This window comes from Talpa occidentalis, unplaced genomic scaffold (assembly GCF_014898055.3).
Source record: "Talpa occidentalis isolate TD23 unplaced genomic scaffold, MPIMG_talOcc4v2.1 talOcc4.5, whole genome shotgun sequence".
In the NCBI taxonomy this organism is placed as follows: Eukaryota; Metazoa; Chordata; class Mammalia; order Eulipotyphla; family Talpidae; genus Talpa; species Talpa occidentalis.
In genome coordinates, this window is record NW_023604861.1 from 21,413,435 (window position 1) to 21,432,689 (window position 19,255).

General features: G+C 35.4%; 1 protein-coding gene across 4 annotated transcripts in view; it reads right to left on the minus strand.

Moving 5' to 3' along the window:
• Nucleotides 1–3,885: 3,885 nt before the first annotated feature.
• SCEL (sciellin) overlaps nucleotides 3,886–19,255 on the minus strand; it is a 252,536-nt gene continuing 237,166 nt past the window's right edge. For all 4 annotated transcript variants that reach the window (XM_054701462.1, XM_054701464.1, XM_054701463.1 and 1 more), the window contains 6 exons: nucleotides 15,250–15,342; nucleotides 14,688–14,759; nucleotides 12,951–13,025; nucleotides 9,387–9,495; nucleotides 7,198–7,300; nucleotides 3,886–5,867 (listed from right to left, as the gene is read on the minus strand). In XM_054701462.1, coding sequence (XP_054557437.1) covers nucleotides 5,851–5,867; nucleotides 7,198–7,300; nucleotides 9,387–9,495; nucleotides 12,951–13,025; nucleotides 14,688–14,759; nucleotides 15,250–15,342 — 469 coding nt within the window. In that variant the 3' untranslated portion in view covers nucleotides 3,886–5,850. The remainder of the gene's footprint in view (nucleotides 5,868–7,197; nucleotides 7,301–9,386; nucleotides 9,496–12,950; nucleotides 13,026–14,687; nucleotides 14,760–15,249; nucleotides 15,343–19,255) is intronic.

Genomic DNA, 19,255 nt, shown 5'->3' on the forward strand with positions numbered 1-19,255 from the left:
TGCCATTTCCAGAATGTGGTATCCTTGGAATCATAGTACAGAGCTTGTCAAACTGTTTCCATTCAATTAGCAATATGCATTTAAGATGTATCCATAGCTGAGTATTCCTCCACTGTATGGATATAGCACAGTTTGTTGGGATGTTTGTTCATGAAAAATATATTGGTTTCTTCCAATTTTTGATGTTTGTAAGTCAAACTGCTATAAACATTCATGTGCAGCTTTTTGTGTGGACATAGACTTTCAAATTAATTGGGTAAATAGGCAGGAGCACAATTGCTAAATCATACAGTAAGACCATGTTTAACTTTGTAAGAAATTGCCACTGTCTTCCAGAGTGGCTGTGCCTTTTTGTGTCTCTATCAGCAATGAATGAGAGGTCTCTTTGCTCCACATCTTTGTCAGCAGTTAGTATTGTCGGGTTAGTTTTTAGTCATCTAACAGGTATGAAGTAGTATCTCCTTGTTCCTTATTTTAATTTTCATTTTCCTAATGACAAATCATGTTGAGCGTTTTTCATATGCTTATTTGCCATACATGTATCTTCCTAGTTTAGGGGTCTGTTCATATCTTATTTCCATTTTTTAATTAAGATTTTTGTTCTCTCTTCTGCACTGCTGGTGGGAGTGCAAACTGGTCTAACCACTATGGAGAGCTGTGTGGAGATTTCTGGACCTACTAAACATAGAGTTTCCATATGATCCAGCAATTCCACTCCTAGGTATTTACCCAAAGGACACAGAAACATCAATTACAAAGGGCACCTGCACCCCTATGTTTCTAGTAGCACTATTTACAATAGCTAAGCTTTGGAAACAACCCAAATGCCCAAAAATAGATGACTGGATTAAGATGTGGTATATATACACCATGGAATATTACTCAGCATTCAAAAAAGATAAACACATGCAGTTTGCAGCAACATGGATGGAGCTAGAAGGGATCATGCTCAGCAAAATAAAGCAGAAAGAAAAAAGAAAAATACCGGATGGTCTCACTCATAGCAGGAATCTAGAAAACATAAATATGGACCAGGAAAAAAAATAACTATAAGTAAGAAAAAAATCAAAATCAACAAACAACTATGAACCAGAGACACTCTTTGGGGTGGGGGGGGAAGGAGGGATTGGGGTCAAAATCGGGGTTGCAATTGTATGGGGAATATAAAAATAAAAATTAAGAAAAAATTTTTGTTCTCTTATTGTTTAAAATATTTTTATTGAGTATAATAAGTTTATCACATATGTGTTTCATAGCCTATCTTTACATTCTCTCAATAGTCTTTTATAGAGCATAAGTTTTTAATTTGAATAAAGTTGAACTTATTTCTTTAATAGAGCATGCTTTTGGTGTTACATGTACAAAACCCAAAGGATGTATTGATTTTTTGCTCATCTTTTCTTCTAGACATGTTATAGTTTTGCATTTTACATTTAAGTCTATGATCCATTTTACATTTAAATCTATGATCCATTAAGTCTGTGATCCCAGAAAGAAAGTTTGGGATCTTGTTTTTGTATTTTGGGCAAATATGTGTCCAACTATTTTAGCACCATTTGTGCTAGAATACCATTCTCTCTCATTAAGTGCCTTTGTCAAAAATAAGTTGGCTATATTTGTTTCAATATAATTTAACCCTGTTCATGAAATCAACAATATCTAATATTAAACAAAATCTAAAGACAGAGGGGAGTCTACTAAATATCAGCATTCATCAAATGATGTATATTTCACATGAACTATTATGAAACTGTCAAAACCTGTCTCTTGCCTGCTTCTACCTCTCTTCATGTTCACTAATTCCAGGCCCCTGACAGTCGTTCTGTTCCTAAATCATAAGAAAGTGTAATTTAGCCTTTGGGTCTAAACATTTTCTTGTGGGATACTTTCAATCCAGTTTGCTGTCATGGGCCTGAAAAACCCTTGAAGCTCATGATCTTTTCTTTGCTTCTGAGAAAAGAGATTAAATTAACAAATTATGACTGGCAAGAAAGTTAGACCAAGATCTGAATGTTCTTTTCCACCAGATACATTATTCATATTGCAACAAAGGAAAAGAACATGTAATGTTTATAAAATTCCTGTGAGAAATATCTTTTATATCAAAAATGATGTTGCCTTAACTAACATTTTTATTTGGAAAGTGGAAAGGGACAAGGGACTTAGTGTCTAAAATGAGGTAAGAAACTTCATACCCAGTCCTTCATTTCCCAGGTGAGGGGAAAGACCCACTTTTGACAAAGTCTCCAAAACTTTCCTGTGGGTTCCTTCAGTTTCAGGTATAGGATGAAGCAGCCATTTGGTGCAACCCACCCCTTGGCAGAGAATTGGAAATCTCTGAGTAATATTTGATTATTTTCTTGCATGATAAATAGTAGAAACTTAAAAATCTTTTGACTGATCTCTGCCTCCTGGCATCTTTGAATACCCATTACATTATGTTTAAAAGAAGCAAAAGCAGGTTTATCACAGAAAATGGTCTAATTCAGACTGCTTCTAAACCATCCCCTGCGTACTTACTCCAGGTGATTTTCTTTTCACCATTCAGCTCTTATTTTAAAAATCTGACATTATTTAAAAAAAAAATCTCTTCACTAGTTACTATGTTTAATTTCCTTCATGGAACTTACTGCTTTCAATAACTACTGTGTTATTTTCTTTTTGTATTTGAAATTACTCCTCCACCTTCCCTTTAGTTTGTAAGTATCAGGAGGGCAAGAGTCCTGGCTATTGTGGTCATCACCAAGGTTTGGAGCACAGCAAGTTCACAATGAAAAGTCCTGTTATTGAATAATAGAATGAATGAATGAATGAAGGCAGGTTGTAAAACCTGTGTTTTCTGTTATACAGCCTTGAATGATTGGATATTCCAATGTATCAAAGATACGAATCTATCATAGACAATACAGAGGCAATGGAATTAAAAAATCCTTTCCAGATGGCTTTTATAAGGCAGTGATGATGATGTTCAGTTTCCTTAGTTTTAGTGAAAAGAAGGGAAAAAAACCCAAAACCATTACCTGAGTCACACACTGGGACAATTCAGTTATATATCTCGGACACCAAAGACCCAGTAAACAATGTTCAAAATGGTCCCCAACTTTTGTGTTTGTGATAAAGTCAGCATGCAATTCTAAAGTACACACAAAATAGTCTAAAAATGAGGTACACAACAAGAAAAGATTCTTAGATGCATGCGATATTTGAGTTGGCGAGGACAGCAGAGAGCCAACATTCTAAATGAGTTTGAGTAGCAGGTCCATAAGGGAAATGACCTTCCCAGCTAAATATAGATATTTATGGGTGCCTTTGGGAACAAATGACAACTATGGAATTAATGGAACCCTAAAAATGATATATTTACATTGTGCCACAATAATTAGTGGATTCAGTAATATACCAAAAAAAAAAAAAATCAACATTATTGTTAGTTTGTCATGATGTAGACCAAACAGTCACTTGTTTTGGCAGAACTCTGAATCAAGCTGAGTTGGAAAGCATCCCACTCACTCATGAATTTCTATTGTAGTAAACAAGTCAGAGAGTGCCCTGACATCGTGCTCTGGACCAGCTCATCATTCACATCTAATTATAGGAGTGACACAATCAAACAATTAAGGGTGCACAGATTACTTCTTGAATAATTTTTATTCCTTGGCCTTATTATAAAAAAGAATAATATTTTAACAAATTCTATTTTAGAGATTATATTTCTATTATTTTTCCTTTTAAGAAGATATTCTAATTTTGTGCAGTTGATTCTCTTTTATAGATACCTCATAATTAGCAATAGAATTCAGGACCTAGTATTTTGAGATTTAGTCAGGAAAACTATGTCAATCAAAACAAAATTAATTGGTTGCAAAAAAATGAGGCCTTCCAAATTGTTTTAGGAATCTGTTATTTCTATGGTATGAATAAACTCAGACATAATGAAGAGACTTGGTAAATCAGAGGCCTTTCTCCTTCCACTCCATATTTATTCAATTTTACAACAGCTTTTGGTTTAATTTAATACATTATTGTAGAAGAAAGGGTCCATAAAATAGTTACAAAAAAGTGAGAAATAAGTCCCTTTTAGTTTTTTTAATGAAGCATTAAAAAGTAGGATACTTAGAAAATGACATTCAAATGATTTTTTAATTACTACAAAGGCATTGAGATGTTAATATACTTCATATAAAAGGGTTACTTTTCTATCCATCCTTTTCTGCCTTGAATTCCAACTCTAAGAAAATTATTTCTTTTGATCCACTCTGATAGCATGTAATAAAAGAACAATAAAACATATGGCTCAATTACCACTGCTTCTCATCAAGCATGAATTAATGAATAACAAATTATTATTAATTGTTTTTTTTGGCTTCCTCTCCTTAGGACAACAATTATGCACTGCTGTATTTTGACAAGTATTTTGTGTTTAACACTTTGTGGGCCAGTCTCTAAAAGGGACAAATGCTTAAAATTGCTATACTGAGAAAAATTCTTTAAATTTATCAACATTTAGAAAACACATGATTATCTTATAATCTCCCTAGTTTTTGTCAGCTTTTCACAAATACCTTAGACAATCCTGGAATTCTATCCCCTCTCAATGTTCCACATGCCTCCCCTCAAGATGCAGTAGCTGTGTGCATATTAAAGTTTGTAAGTTTAATTTCTCGATTTTCATAATACTAGCTCTTCACACATGACTATGAAATTTTCAATTCTTTAAGAATGGTTTAAAAATAAAAGCTACAGCTTGAACAGTTAAAAAATTAAGTTAACCAGCATGATATAGAATATAATAAATTGTGATCAGTATAATTGACTAAATCAATGTTAGTGAATGATATTCATAGACATTCCAAAAAAAGATTTTGTGTGCATGATATTTCACTTTATTTTTTATCAGAGTTCTGTAAACCTAAAGTGCTATGTAATATGGATAGATGTAACATGCTAAAGAATATGACTGTAGTCCATAACCATTATTTCTCATAGATGATTTGTATACCCACATTTTGAAATGCATGCAAAGAGTAATTTAACAAATTATATACAAACTATGCATGTCAGATTTTACCCACTACCCATAAATCCATGTTTTTATGTTTTCAAAACAAATTCTATAAACATTTATCTGTGATAAACTGAAGGATGATTCTAAAGTGTTTCAACGTCCTCTTTACTTCAATAGGCTCAACAAATACACGTTCAGGGATCTTTCAAAAGGGCAAACAAAAACTTGTTTTAGAATCAGAGAATTTGGAAACCAATGGGACTTTAGAAATAATTTTGTTCAATGTCCTTCATGTTGCAGGTAATGACACAGAGATATGGAAAGTTTAAGTGATTTTCTGAGACCCATTCAACTTTGTATATTAAGATCTTTCTGGCAAACTTTACAAGAAAAATTCTAGTATCATTTCTTTTGTACATAAAGGAAACATATCTTGTCTCCTTGACAGTTTTTCAGGAGTCATTAATATCTGTAAATCCAAATTCTTAGGGAAATACAGGTGAGAAAATGAGAAACTTTTCTGTCATGGAAACCGTGATGCATAACTAAGGTGGAGAAGGGCTGGACCTGGTTAGAGTTGACAGTGCTCACTGCCAGCAGAAGTATCACCCTTTGACACTTGGTACCTAGAAACATTTGGATTTTTGATCACTAAATCTACTTGAATACTAGATAATTCCTTTATGTATATGACCTTTTGAAGGCAATTAGATTATTTATGTAATGGCAGAATTCTTAATTGTATGAGTCAATCTTCAGTGTAAAAGCTTTTCTAGATTACACTTTCTTAAAATAATTTTTAATTCCTTAGTGAATGCTTTCATCTTGATTTCCATGTGGCAGAATTATTGAATCCACTTTGCTGAAAAATTTAAAGAAAACAGGAGTTAGAGATAAATACAAATTCAGTACAAAAATAAGCCTATCACTGCAATTTGAAAAATACTCATTCCTAAAGGGGGTGAATTAACCATTCCACTTTTTCTTTCTATTGTATTCATCACTGTGACTTTTGGTGATTCCACAACTAGAAGGTTCTAGTGCCTGTTACACATATTTATGGGGTGTCTGAGAGTCAAGCCTTGACAGCTCACATCTACGATAGATCATGCAATGACTATGGAATTCCCACAGACAGGAAGACACAAAGACTTCTCAGTCTTCTGTGAACCACATCTTCTAAGCCATGCCATGGACTTCAGGGAAACTGAAAGTTTTAGAGGCATGTACATTGAAGCCCTTGATATAATATTGAATCATGAAAAAGCTGCTAAATTAGGAAAGAAAACAGAATATAAGAACTGTCTGGGAAAAGGAGAAAATAGAAGGCAAAGTATGAATATAATTAGGTTTGTTCTTGTAATGGATTCTGCAGCCTGATGGAACGTGGGTTTCTGAATAATTTTCAGAGCATTTTCCAGATGTAGCTTCCCTGTTACTTATTAATATCACACATTTGTCATTAAATTTCATATTTTGGAACCTGTGAGAATCATACGTTCCTCTTTTAATTCACCACTCCAAGATATCACAAAACTTGTACTTCAGTTAATTATGATGACCAGCTTCCCATTAGCATCTATCTACTTATTATTGAATTTAAAAGTAAAATGTTGATACTGACTTTTAAAAACAATCATGGTTCGCTGGATTTTATCTGGCCAACTTACTATGCACATCTATTAAATTAACTTTCAAAGTATTCAGTGCTAAGTGTATGGATAATTTAAATTAAAAATGCAGCTTCTCTTTTCTTCTCATATCATTTATGCTTATAAAAAATCTTAAATTGAAAAAAAACTGACTTACTAGAGAGTTATCTAGAATTAACTCTAAGTTTTCCATTTAAAAAACTAACATCAAAAGACATTTAGCTCAATAACCAAATTAGGTTTTAAAAAATATATTCCAGTACATTCACAGAAATGAACTTTAAACAATTATTTGAGCAGGGAAGGTTTTAAAATAAATGACTTCTTTGTTTAGTTGTATCTATCTATGTCTGGTTGTTACTATAAAACAATATAAATGTTGACTGATTTTATACCATAAAATAATACCATAGCAAGAATTATCTGCACCTGAATTCTTAACTAAATACAATATTTTTACTTTATTGGAAACCTTCATTTTCAACATTAAATACTTAATGTAAATGAAAGTGATAGTTCCTTATGGAATTTAACACTTACCTAGAACTTTGGAGTAGCAAGGTTCACAGTGTATTGTCTGTCTATAAATCCATATGCTGTCACCTGCTTGTAGGTTTTCCAAAGGTTGCTTACATATTTCACACTAAAGGGAAGAAATACACATACACATATATAAAGTTTACACTAGATGTGAAGTCTAGATCCTTAGAGTGACAGGATGGCAAAACCCTTTCAATTCATTTGGTACCATCTTCCATAGCAATATTCAGATGAAGTCTCAGAACCCCAGGGAAAGTAAGTGAGCACTTATTAGTACTTGTTATAGATAATAGATTAATGTGCTTAATTCTTATAATCAATTGTCAAAGCATATTTCTACCACCAACATATACATTTCAAGCATATCTATTATTGAAGCTTCTACTAAATTCACAATGGAGTAGGTAGATGATTTTTAAATAGTTTATGCCAAGGACAAGATCGCCAATCAACACCTTAAACAAAAGCACAAAGCATGTTTAATGTTCACTAGCTTAGGAGAGCTATGCTTCAGTTCTAGCTTCAGTGAAAAAAAATAAATTTCTGATGTTACTTAAGAGTTTAAGGGTTTGAGTTGTGAGTATAGAGGCAAAAAAGGGTTGACATCTGCCTTAAACCTATGATCTTTGGAACAAGTCCACTGCTGGTTGGCTGACTTTCAACATGAGGTTATCACTGATTAGTTGATTTTTAGGAGGGAAGTTCACTGATGTAAATTATCATTGATCAGTTGGACATATTTAAAACAACCTTGGTGATTCTCTATTATCATGGTTATGGACAATCTACCTTTTCCTAGAAGTGTGGGAACATTCTTATTCTCAGTTAGTAGTGCTTTATAATTAAATTGAATATGGAAATAAGTCACCCAAATATAACAAATGGTAATTATTCTTATTTGTCATAAGTAATAATCAGAAGACTTTCCTGATTTTCACGTTTTCTGCATAAAATTTTTAAATAAAGAAATATAGACAAACTTGTTTAATTGAGCTTATTTTGAAAGCTAAAAGAAAATTTTATTTTCTCAAAACTATGCAATCTTCATGTCATTTATATAGAGTATATCTTTTATATAGACTACATCTTTTATATAGATTCTATATATTATGTCCTAAAATTGTGTTTTCTGACTCAAAAGGCACATCATACTTCTGATTTCTGTATGTTACTACCTGAAGTTAATTGAAGGAGAAGCAATTAGTTGTCAATGTATTAACTACTTGACTAAATTAGTTAATTTGCATCAACCACAGAATGTTAGCACTAGAAAAGTCCCATAGATTTAGATAAATGATTCTCAAACTGATGGATCTTACATAGATCTATATAAAGATCTATGTAAGGAACTTTTAAAAATATCAATGCTAGGAATTATCTCTGAAATGCTTGATTTATTTGGAGCTGGTCCCAAGAACTATACTTTTCTCATAATCTCCCTGGATGATTATAATGTGCAGCCACAGTTAAGAACATTGGTCTAGTCAATCACCTCACCATACAGATGAGAAAACAGGTCAAGCTAATTTAGGTAATTCTCAAAGTCACACAGTCAGTGGCACAGTTAGAATTTGAACTCGGATCTTTAGATTCCCAGGACAGTGTTCATAGAGTTCCACAAAAATCTATACTGTTTGTTACCTATTGTTAGAAGTAAGAGAAATGACATATGAAGACACAAACTGTAAAGCATTCCATTGTATAAACTTTGTTATTATTTTATAAGCCACAATTTCTTACAAGTAATCATGCTTTCAAAAGCAGACTGTCAGCTATTGTTTAATCCATCAGTTCCAGTTTCATTATATAGGGAGCTGCCAGTTTTCTTCTTAACAATTTCTTTTCCTTTTTGGATTTCATTATATATTTTATATAATGCATGATTTATTAAAATATTACAAAAGCTTTTATAAAAAGAACAAGTGTTTATCTTTTTACAGATGAACTCTCTAGGGTAAGAGTCATAAATGTGTCAGTAATCATCTTTAAGCCTAAAGCCAAGATAATAATTATAAACCTTCAAGGCTTAGACTGCAGAACTCTAAGAAATATTTAAGTAGTGCATTATTAATGTGCATGAGAGTATTTCTGAAAGATTTAACTTCATTTCACGTATTTCATTAAAAATTATTTTATTCTAGTAATCATGCAATTTTATATTTAGTTAAAGGCCATAAACATATTCTTACCTTGAAGCAAGTGGAATGGCAGCAAATTTGTAATTCATCTAAAATCATTTTTGTTTCTGTGCCCAAGGGTTTTCGGCAGTAAGTGCACATATCTCTTTCAATGACAGACCTATAGAAATGTATGCAATTAAAAATAAATTTGTCATCACATAAAAGATAGATGTATTCCTCATCAAGTCATGTGGGAATGATATGCTAATTCTGTTGATACTTCAGGAAATTGCATAAAAATCAAGGAAAGTTCAGAGTCTATTAATTCTAGTGATAGAATGGATTCTCCTAGTCACTTCAAAATGATATCAGAGAATTAACATGAAGGAAAGTCTCAAATTACTAATTCATTAGTAGGAGTTCATCTGGGCAGGGGGAAGATGTTCACAATTTCCTAATTCAACTAGGTCACAAGTATTCCTTGAAGCTAGAAGAGCGTTTTGAATTATTAATTTACATAAATCATGGACAAATTATGCTGCAGATTAATATAAAATTTTAACTCTCAAAACATTGAATAAGACAAAAATAGAAATTCATCCCAGAGTGTGTTGGAAAATTTACAAATGAAGACTTTAGGTTTAGAGACCAGAAAATGGTCCCTTGTAACACTTCTGTCATTGTCACAGAAAGACACAGAATACAGGGCTGCCTTTCATGGCAAACTTTATTTTTTCTAATAAGACATAGTCCTACCACAAATTTGATGGGAGAAAAATTTTGGTTATTTATTTTAGAAAAATTCTGTCCAATAATTTATAAACTATAAATGTGATCAGTAAAATACCTCTGAATCATATACAGTGTTATAAACCAATGTTAATTAAAAAAATAAACAAACATTATTGCATAGCCATTAACAGAAATATGCTTTAGTAGCAGAAAACCATAAAATAAATTGGTACAAACCAAAGATGATTGATAGCTGGATGGATGGATGGATGGATAGATAGATAGATAGATAGATGTGTGTGTGTGTGTGTGTACACACACATGCATCTTAAAGAAAGCTAATAAATGTATGATTCTTCCCTTTGGGAGGTCTTAGGACTATCTTAAAAAAGCATGGAAAACGCACATGTTTACTAGTCTTGGGGTACTAGCAGGCAGGCCTGCAATTTCAAGTAGGATACATAATGGAGTGATGATATAAAAATAGCAAATACTCAGAAAGTTTGAATTTGCTTAAAATACAGTGTATTTTCCCCATGCACTTTACCTTATATCAACTAATTTATTCTACACCACATCTCTGATAAAAAGGTTTTACAGACCCGTTTTTGTTTTTGCTTTCACAAAATAGGAGATGACACAGAAGGGCAAGTAATTTGCTCTGATTATGCAACTGGTGAGTGGCATAGGAGGGGCTGCATGAAGGCAGTGTGGTTCCAGAGTCCATGAGCTACCTCTGGGTCTGCATGTGAAGTAGAGCCTGAGGTCTACTGGGTTTGCTATGTTGAAACGAAAGAATCGCACTAGGAGCCATGATGCTATCCCCGGACCCAGGACAAGCAGCAGCGAGGAGGGAATATGGAGGGGAAAGGAAGGTGGAAGAGGAGTGGACTAAGAGATAAACCTTGCCAGGTTGTACACTTTCCATCATTTTAGTGACCTCTCAGTTACTCTGGGTATATAAATACATATTTTCCAAGTCTTCCGATGAACTCTATAATAGTTACTGGCTTACCTATTCCTGAGAAATATTTTCTATGGATTATTTACATACACATATGTATGCACATGTCCACTTAAATTCCCCATGTAGAATGTAAGGGCTTCAAGAGTTGAAAACAGTCATTCTCTATCATTCTTTCCCATCTGTGAGTCTTTCCCTCCAGAGGCACTGAATGGGGGGCACCAGGAGTGAAACAGATGACTCTGATGATGGGCCCGCTGTCCACTTGGGGAGCCAGATGTGTGATTCAATGATCCAAGAATATGATGGATATGTAGAAAGGGTTAAGAGAAGGCAGAGTAGGGAGTAACTCAACAGCAACAAGGAGCTCAGTGAGGTGAGCCATGAGGTGGGGAGGGGCAGGATGGAAGGATCTCAAGCACAGGGAACAGACCCCGGCACTGTACCATGAGGGTGTTTGGAGTGACCGAGCACTCCTCAGTACTCAGCAGGAGTGGGTTCTGAGGGCCACAAAAGAATGTGCTGAGGAATTTGGTGTTTACCCTGTGAAGTGGGAAGCCACTGTCAATGAGATTGATGTGCTCAGGCAATAATGTTTGGAACATAGCTTATTGCACATAATAATCAACAGAAGCAGTTGCTTGACTGACTGGTCTTATGAAGAATTAGCTTTTACTGTGATGACTAAGAATAAATTCAAGGACAACTTTAGGAACAGAGGTCTTCTTCATATTAAGAATAATGCTCAATGCGCTTATAAAGAAACTTTTCCTTCTGCAAGTTAACAAAGAAAATACAAACCTGGGAAAAATTCTGATGCTATAGTTGTACTTAATTATGTCATACTATTAGTCAAAGATCTTTTCAAAGTGTGATCTAGCTTTTTGTTACCTAAAAATGGTATTTGCAGCTTTAATGCTGTGTAGATGACTTTACTCCTCAAAAAGGCATGACTTAAAAGCAAGATATTCAGAAGAGGAGTAGTAATACAAGAGCTTATAAAAATGACAGACAAGGCCTGTAATTTTGATGCTGGTTCCTCCACGCTGCCCTTAGCAAATGGACATAAGTTCATTTTTTCAGAAAGCACTTACTGAGTACCCATTAGATGCTGAGCACTGCATTACAAGCTGAGACTGTACATAAAAATAAGTCATACATCCAAACTCTTAATAGGTACAATTTCCAACTTCTGCTATTGAGAAACACCATCATCACAGTAGCAGATATTTGCATGATAGCTGGTTTCAGTAGGTGGATTAAAACGGTAATTATTTGTTTTCATTTTCTCCACTGGAAAACTTCAGGTCATACTTTCATGTGTGTTACCTCTGTGTCCCACTGAACATTAAGTGCTAAAAGAGGATCAACAACAGCAATGGGATCAGTTGCACTAAATTGATTCTCATTCTAATGCCCCTCCTGGGAGCTAGGGTGGGTTACAGCAGTGTGTCCCTGCAGCTGTTTGTAAGGTGAACTGGCGTAGGAAAACCGCAGACACACAGGCTAGTTGTGCCTCGACACTACTTATGTGGTTGTACTGGGGACTCCTGGGAGTCTACAAGAGCAGAGTGGCTGGACTGGGAGCAGCTGTGAAGCACAGAAAAGTCTATTGGAATAACGTGCATCAAAAATCAAAGAGCAACAACAACCAGGACATGAAGAAACAAGTTCCCAGATGCAGAGATTGTTAGACTCTGTTCCATTCATACACATACGTAACAGTTACCTGCAAGAGTGCCATCCCCAAGCACAACAGACAACAAGAACATACAGCGATATGAAGAGGGAAACACAGAGAGAGCTATTCGAAAATACACGTATATGTGTGTGTATGTGAGTATAAACACAGATACATGAGAATATATACACAGACATAAATATTATTTATGTATATGTGTATATACTTTTATGTACTGAACTATAAACATACTCACCTATCTGAGGTTGAATAAACAGTCTGTATGTATTTTCCAGAAACATTCTCCTGAAAGCCAACCTTTGGTGATTTACTAGAAGCAAACACATATGGATATGTGAGATTTGGCTATGTCCCTACTATTGGTGTATCTATTCAAATGCAGTTGAGGGAGCACAAATCCCCATTTATGCAGCCTTGTTATTATTACTGCTTTGGTGTTATAAGCCAGGACAATGTATTAACACCTCTTTTAACAAAAATTGGAGGAGTATTGGTACATAAGCCAAGTTGACATAAATCGACATATCTATGCATGTAGACAGAGAATGGAGTAAGGGACAAAGGAACAATGTGAGCAGGAGAAAAACAATCATTTTTCATGAAATTTACCCTTGCACCTCCCTCACTTATCTACTAAAAGAAATTTCTACATAGGGCCACCCCAGGTGGCGCAGCGGTTGAGTGCTGGGCTGCAAAGCTGCCTGCAGTCTCTGCAGCACCGGTTCCATCCCCAGCCACCGGGGAGGGTCCCACATGGTGCGACAGACCTCTCCTGCCATGCCCGCTGCACCCTTCAGCAGCATATTTCATCAGTCTGCCTGTCTGTTCCCCGCTTTGGTTCTGGTGAATTCTCTCACCCTCCCACGCTTCTGACTGTACCCAGTGCTTGTATAAATGAATAAATAAATCTTTTTTTTTTTTTAAAAAAAGAACTCTGAGATAGGCGATTTTTCATTAAAAAAAGAAATTTCTACGTAGTCTTGCATAAACAAAGGAAACACACACAGTGCAAGCCAGCAGAATCACATACACAGATACACAAAGAGAAACAGAGACTCCTGAACTGTTAGAGAAAGCTTTGTCTTTGTCTAAGTTTTTATTTTCCCAAAAACATTCAAAAATGTTTAGAATGAAAACTCCAAGAAATGTAATTTTTTAAAGTTCTCTCGTTTTCCTTTTCTTACATTGCCCCAGCTTGTAATCATCACTATGTCCTGGAGACAAATGAAATCTGTGATGCACTAGCCAGCTGGCTGCTCATGATTGCTTCCCATGCGCTTATGTTACCTGTGAGTGCATTAGGACTGGAAGCAACATGCTCCTGTTATTTCATGCAGCGAGAACTAATCCACAGCCCTCACTTTATATTTTTTAATGAAAATCTCTCTACCTCCAAACTGCCCATAAGCAGACTGCTATCAGAAATAGAATCTACTTTATAAAACACATAACCCACAGCACTAAATAAGAGTGCACATATTTTTGCATGATACACAGATGATTACTCCATTGTATTGATGAAGAAACTGAGACCTGAAGAGGTTCGGTAGCTTTGCCAGGCACAGAAAATGATGAAGATTCAGTCTCAAATCTGTTCTATTGTCTCTGCATTGTCATTGGAGATTTTAGGAACATCATATTAAGCAGAAAAAAAAAAAAACAGAACTGCATTTTATGAGGTTAGTTATGTGTGGGTTTAAGAAATCTTTCTTTTTTTAAGGTTGCTCACTGCCTAACACATACTGAATTTCCTGTGTTATATTAAGATATTTAATCCACCCCTGACTTTTTTCACTATTTCAAAACTACTTCATATTGCAAAGAATTACATATACCTAGAACTCATCATATTCTTATGTAGTCTTCTATTTGAAAAAAGCATGCATACTTCACAACAACAGCATCTCTTCTTAAATAGAAACCATTTCAAATTATAAAATATAGCAAAATAATTTAAATAAATTTCCAGTACCTATTCTCCACATAAGTCCTTGTGTACACTACAGTATCCTTTGGTCCTGCATTCCTGGTTTCAGTATTGGAGCTGCAATATAAATCATTTTTCTTCACATTTAAAGTTTATTTACAAGCATGATGAAAATAACCAGGCTATTATCCAATCCAATGCAAAAAATAATGCTCTTCTATTTCTTATGAACATAACCTTTGAAATACAAATATTAAAGTGGTGTCAATCCAAAATTTCTTCAAGCCTCCCACTTTGTTTTTAACAGCCACTGCCTTGGCCTGCCTCCAGAATACTATTACGAAAATTGGTCACTCAGTAAATCTGTCACAGAGCTTAAAGATTACTTTGATTATTTGTATCGTGTGTTTTCATGTCTGTTTCACTGATGTCCCATTTCATATTTCCAAACCATAACTTTCTAACTCAGCACTTTTGTGTAGAATTCTTTATATTGATAAAATCAGGAACTTCTGCATTTCAAAGGAAGCATAAGGTGTATATAGGAGGTCTTCTGACAACAGAAGGAGAATAGCACTGTCATTTGCTTTATAATTGACCATATTACCTGAGATTCTTTTTGGTCTCATAAGAATATGCAGTTGTTCTAGTAGGCTGGTTGTTGACAGCATCATTGGGTCCTTTGACATGGCCTTCTTGCCTGAGAAAGCAAACACAAATATTTGGTATTCAAAAGCAAGGCCTCGCAGAAGCTTTTTGCATCATAAAATTCCATTCTAGTAACTTTTTTTTTCTTTACATAGGGTGAACCTCTTTATATTTGCCAGGTTTCTGCACAGAAACATTAATAGGATATATGTACTATTTTACTCCCTCCATGGGGACTAACTTACTTTAAGAATGATCTACTGGTGTATGTATCATTATCAAAGACAAGGATAGAATACTTTTTCGCAAGGACTGAACCACCTGTAATTGGTTTCAGTAATATTTTCCCACCAGTAGTGCCATTTAAAAAAGCTTCTTATGTACAATATACCTGAGCATTTATCAACTTAGGGTTTATCAATTTTTTAGGAGTTGCTTTCAGAAATTCTAGTTTCCATTTTCTTATTAATGGAAAGCAATACTTTGAAGCAGAATTCTCAACCAGATTTGTGCTAAACTAAAAATGTCACTATACTTAACATAGTGTAGGCATATTTACTTTTTTTCCTGTAAAAGAGGAAAATTTTTTTTAAAAAAAGATTTATTTTTTTATGCATATAAGAGCTGGGGTACAGGCCAGAGATGTGGGGGGTGAGAGGATTCACCAGAGACAAAGTAGGGAACAGAATAGGCACACTGACTGAACTACACTGCTGAGGGGAGTAGTGGGCAAGACAGGAGGGGTCTGCCTCGCCATGTAGGTTGCTCCCTGGCTGGCCAGGGATTGAACTAGTACTGCCTGGCCAGCCAAGGATTGAACTAGTGCTACAGAGGCTGCGGATTGCTTCATAGTGCGGTGCTTAACCCCTGTGCCACCAGGGAGGCCCCAAGAGGAAAGTTTTATTTTTTTTTATTTTTTTTTTTTTTAAATATTAAATTTTATTTTTATATTCCCCCATACAATTGCAAACGCCCCATTCTGACCCCAATCCTTCCCCTCCCGCCCCCCACCCCCCAAAAAGTGTCTCTGGTTCATAGTTTTTTGTTGATTTTGATTTTCAATTTCTTATATTCATTTTCCTGGTCCCTTATTTAAGTTTTCTAGATTCCTGCTATGAGTGAGACCATCCGGTATTTTTCTTTTTCTTTTTGGCTTATTTCGCTCAGCATGATCCCTTCCAGTGCCATCCATGTTGCTGCAAATTGCATGTGTTTATCTTTTTTGAATGCTGAGTAATATTCCATGGTATATATGTACCACATCTTCTTGATCCAGTCATCTATTTTTGGGCATTTGGGTTGTTTCCAAAGCTTAGCTATTGTAAACAGTGCTGCTATAAACATAGGAGTGCAGGTGCTCTTTGGTCCAAGAGGAAAGTTTTAATGGAGAAATATTGAAAGCTTTAGCTCTTTTCTTCCCCCATGTTAGCAAACTCTCATACAGGAGAGATATGAACACCAGGAGGAGAGTTCAGATTAATCCAGCTTTATCATTCTCAAATGGGCTGTTCCTTTTGATGGAGGACAAGAATAGAAAAAAAAAAAAAACTGAAAAGAAGGTGCACCACAATATGAGAAACCTGGCTCACACAAGGAGGTGGGGTAGAAGAGATTAGCATAGCCATTGACACAGCTATGGAAACTAAGATCCTTAGGCACAGAGGACACAGTTGCAGAAACTGGTATCCTCAGGCGCAGACTACTATCCTTAGATGCTGATGCCTAGATTACAAAGCACAACATCCAAGCAGGTATCTGAGGGCACATCCAAAGGTAAAGATACAGAGATTGAGCCCATTGTGGAATCTCAGGTTCCTTTCAAATTCTACATAGTTATCCAAAATTAGCAACCAACTGAGCTGCAAGGAGTGGCTCCTCCCAAGCAGAAGAAGCCTATATCAGTGCATTCTCTGTACAGGTTCAGGGCAGCACTTCCATAGCCCACCTGTGCCTATGCAGGTGCCTCTTTTCACCAACTCTCCTTTGCAGGACAGCAGCCCTCCTGGCTGGCCGCCTGCAGCCATGCAGTCCTCTCTTAGCAAATCTGTCTCTTTCGGGGCAGCTCTTCCTGCCTGCTTGTGTCCATGCAAGTTTTCTTTATTCCTCTGTCCCTCTTCCTAATAAACCTGCTCTTTAACTATAACTATCATCTCTGTCTGGTGGAGAAACTCGCCTGGGAAACTCTCCGCGTGTCACTGAAACGGGAGCTCTGGTGAAAATTTCCCAGAGTAAACCCAAGGACCCCACTCTCCAAACCCACTGACTCCAAAAACCACAACACATTTTTTTTTTCCCAGACAGCCCTTAAAGAAGAGGAAAACATTTGTTCACATATTATTTCTAGCAAAACAAAAATCACCTTCTAGTTTTAGGGCACATAGTTTACAAAACATGCAACCAAATTATAATAATACTAAGGGATAAGAGAGTGGCAATTAATATTATTACTGAAATTTTTATTTGATTACTAAATATTGCATTCCAGGAAAAATAAACCTAGTGAGGAAGTGTTTGGGAATATTCAAATCTTATAATAAAAAATAAAAATAATACATATATGAAACACAACTTCACTAATAAATAATTTTAAAGACAAGCATTGCTGGAGAATTTGAAGTGTTTGCATTGTCCTCAGCAATGTAAAATCAAATATTGCCAATTTGCAAAATTTGCAAATAGAAGAGGACAAGAATTTACAAATAGTCTGGTATGTATTGAACTATGCTCCCCCCCATTCATATGTTGAAGCCCTAGTGCCCAATGTAATTTAAAAATAGGACCTATAAGGAGATAACCTTTAGGTTTGGATAAAGCCTCACCACATTACCATTTCTGCTCTTGAATTTCCATTAAATTCCTTCCATTAAAAACTCTGTCCTTCCAAACTGGGTCGCTACATGCAAAAGAATGAAACTTGACTACTACCTCACACTATGCACAAAAACCAACTCAAAATGGATTAAAGAACTAGACATAAGACCTGAAACCATAAAATACATAGAAAGAAATATAGGCGAAACACTACATGACATGCACCTCAAAGACATCTTTATAGACACATCACCCAAAGCAGTGATAGTGAAGGCAAAGATAAACAGCTGGGACTACATCAAATTAAAGAGCTTCTGCCCAGCAAAAGAGACAATAACCAAAACAAAGAGAAACCCCACCAACTGTGAGAAAATTTTTGCACCCAACACTAATGATAAAGGACTGATCACAAAAATCTACAAAGAGCTGATGAGACTCAACAAAAACAAAGAAAATAATCCAGTCAAAAAATGGGCAGAAGAGCTAAAAAGAAACTTCTCTGAAGAGGAAATACAAATGGCCAACAGGAATATGAAAAAATGTTCAACATCACTTGCAATCAGGGAAATGCAAATCAAAACTACCATGAGATACCATCTCACACCAGTGAGAATGGCACATATTAAAAAAAACTAGCAACAACAAATGTTGGCGAGGATGTGGAGAAAAAGGAACACTCCTGCACTGCTGGTGGGAGTGCATACTGGTCCAACCACTATGGAGAGCTGTGTGGAGATTCCTCAACCTACTAAAGATAGAGCTCCCATTTGATCCAGCAATTCCACTCCTAGGTATTTACCCAAAGGACACGGAAACATCAATTCCAAAGAGCACCTGCACCCCTATGTTTACAGCAGCACTATTTACAATAGCTAAGCCTTGGAAACAGCCCAACTGCCCAAAAATAGATGACTGGATCAAGAAGATGTGGTCCATATACACCATGGAATATTACTCAGCAATCAAAAAAGATAAACACATGCAATTTGCAGCAACATGGATGGCGCTGGAAGGGATCATGCTCAGCAAAATAAGCCAGAAAGAAAAAGAAAAATACCGGGTGGTCTCACTCACAGCAGAAATCTAGAAAACTTAAATAAGGGACCAGGAAAAAGACTGATTATAATAAAGTAAAACTCAAAATCAACAAACAA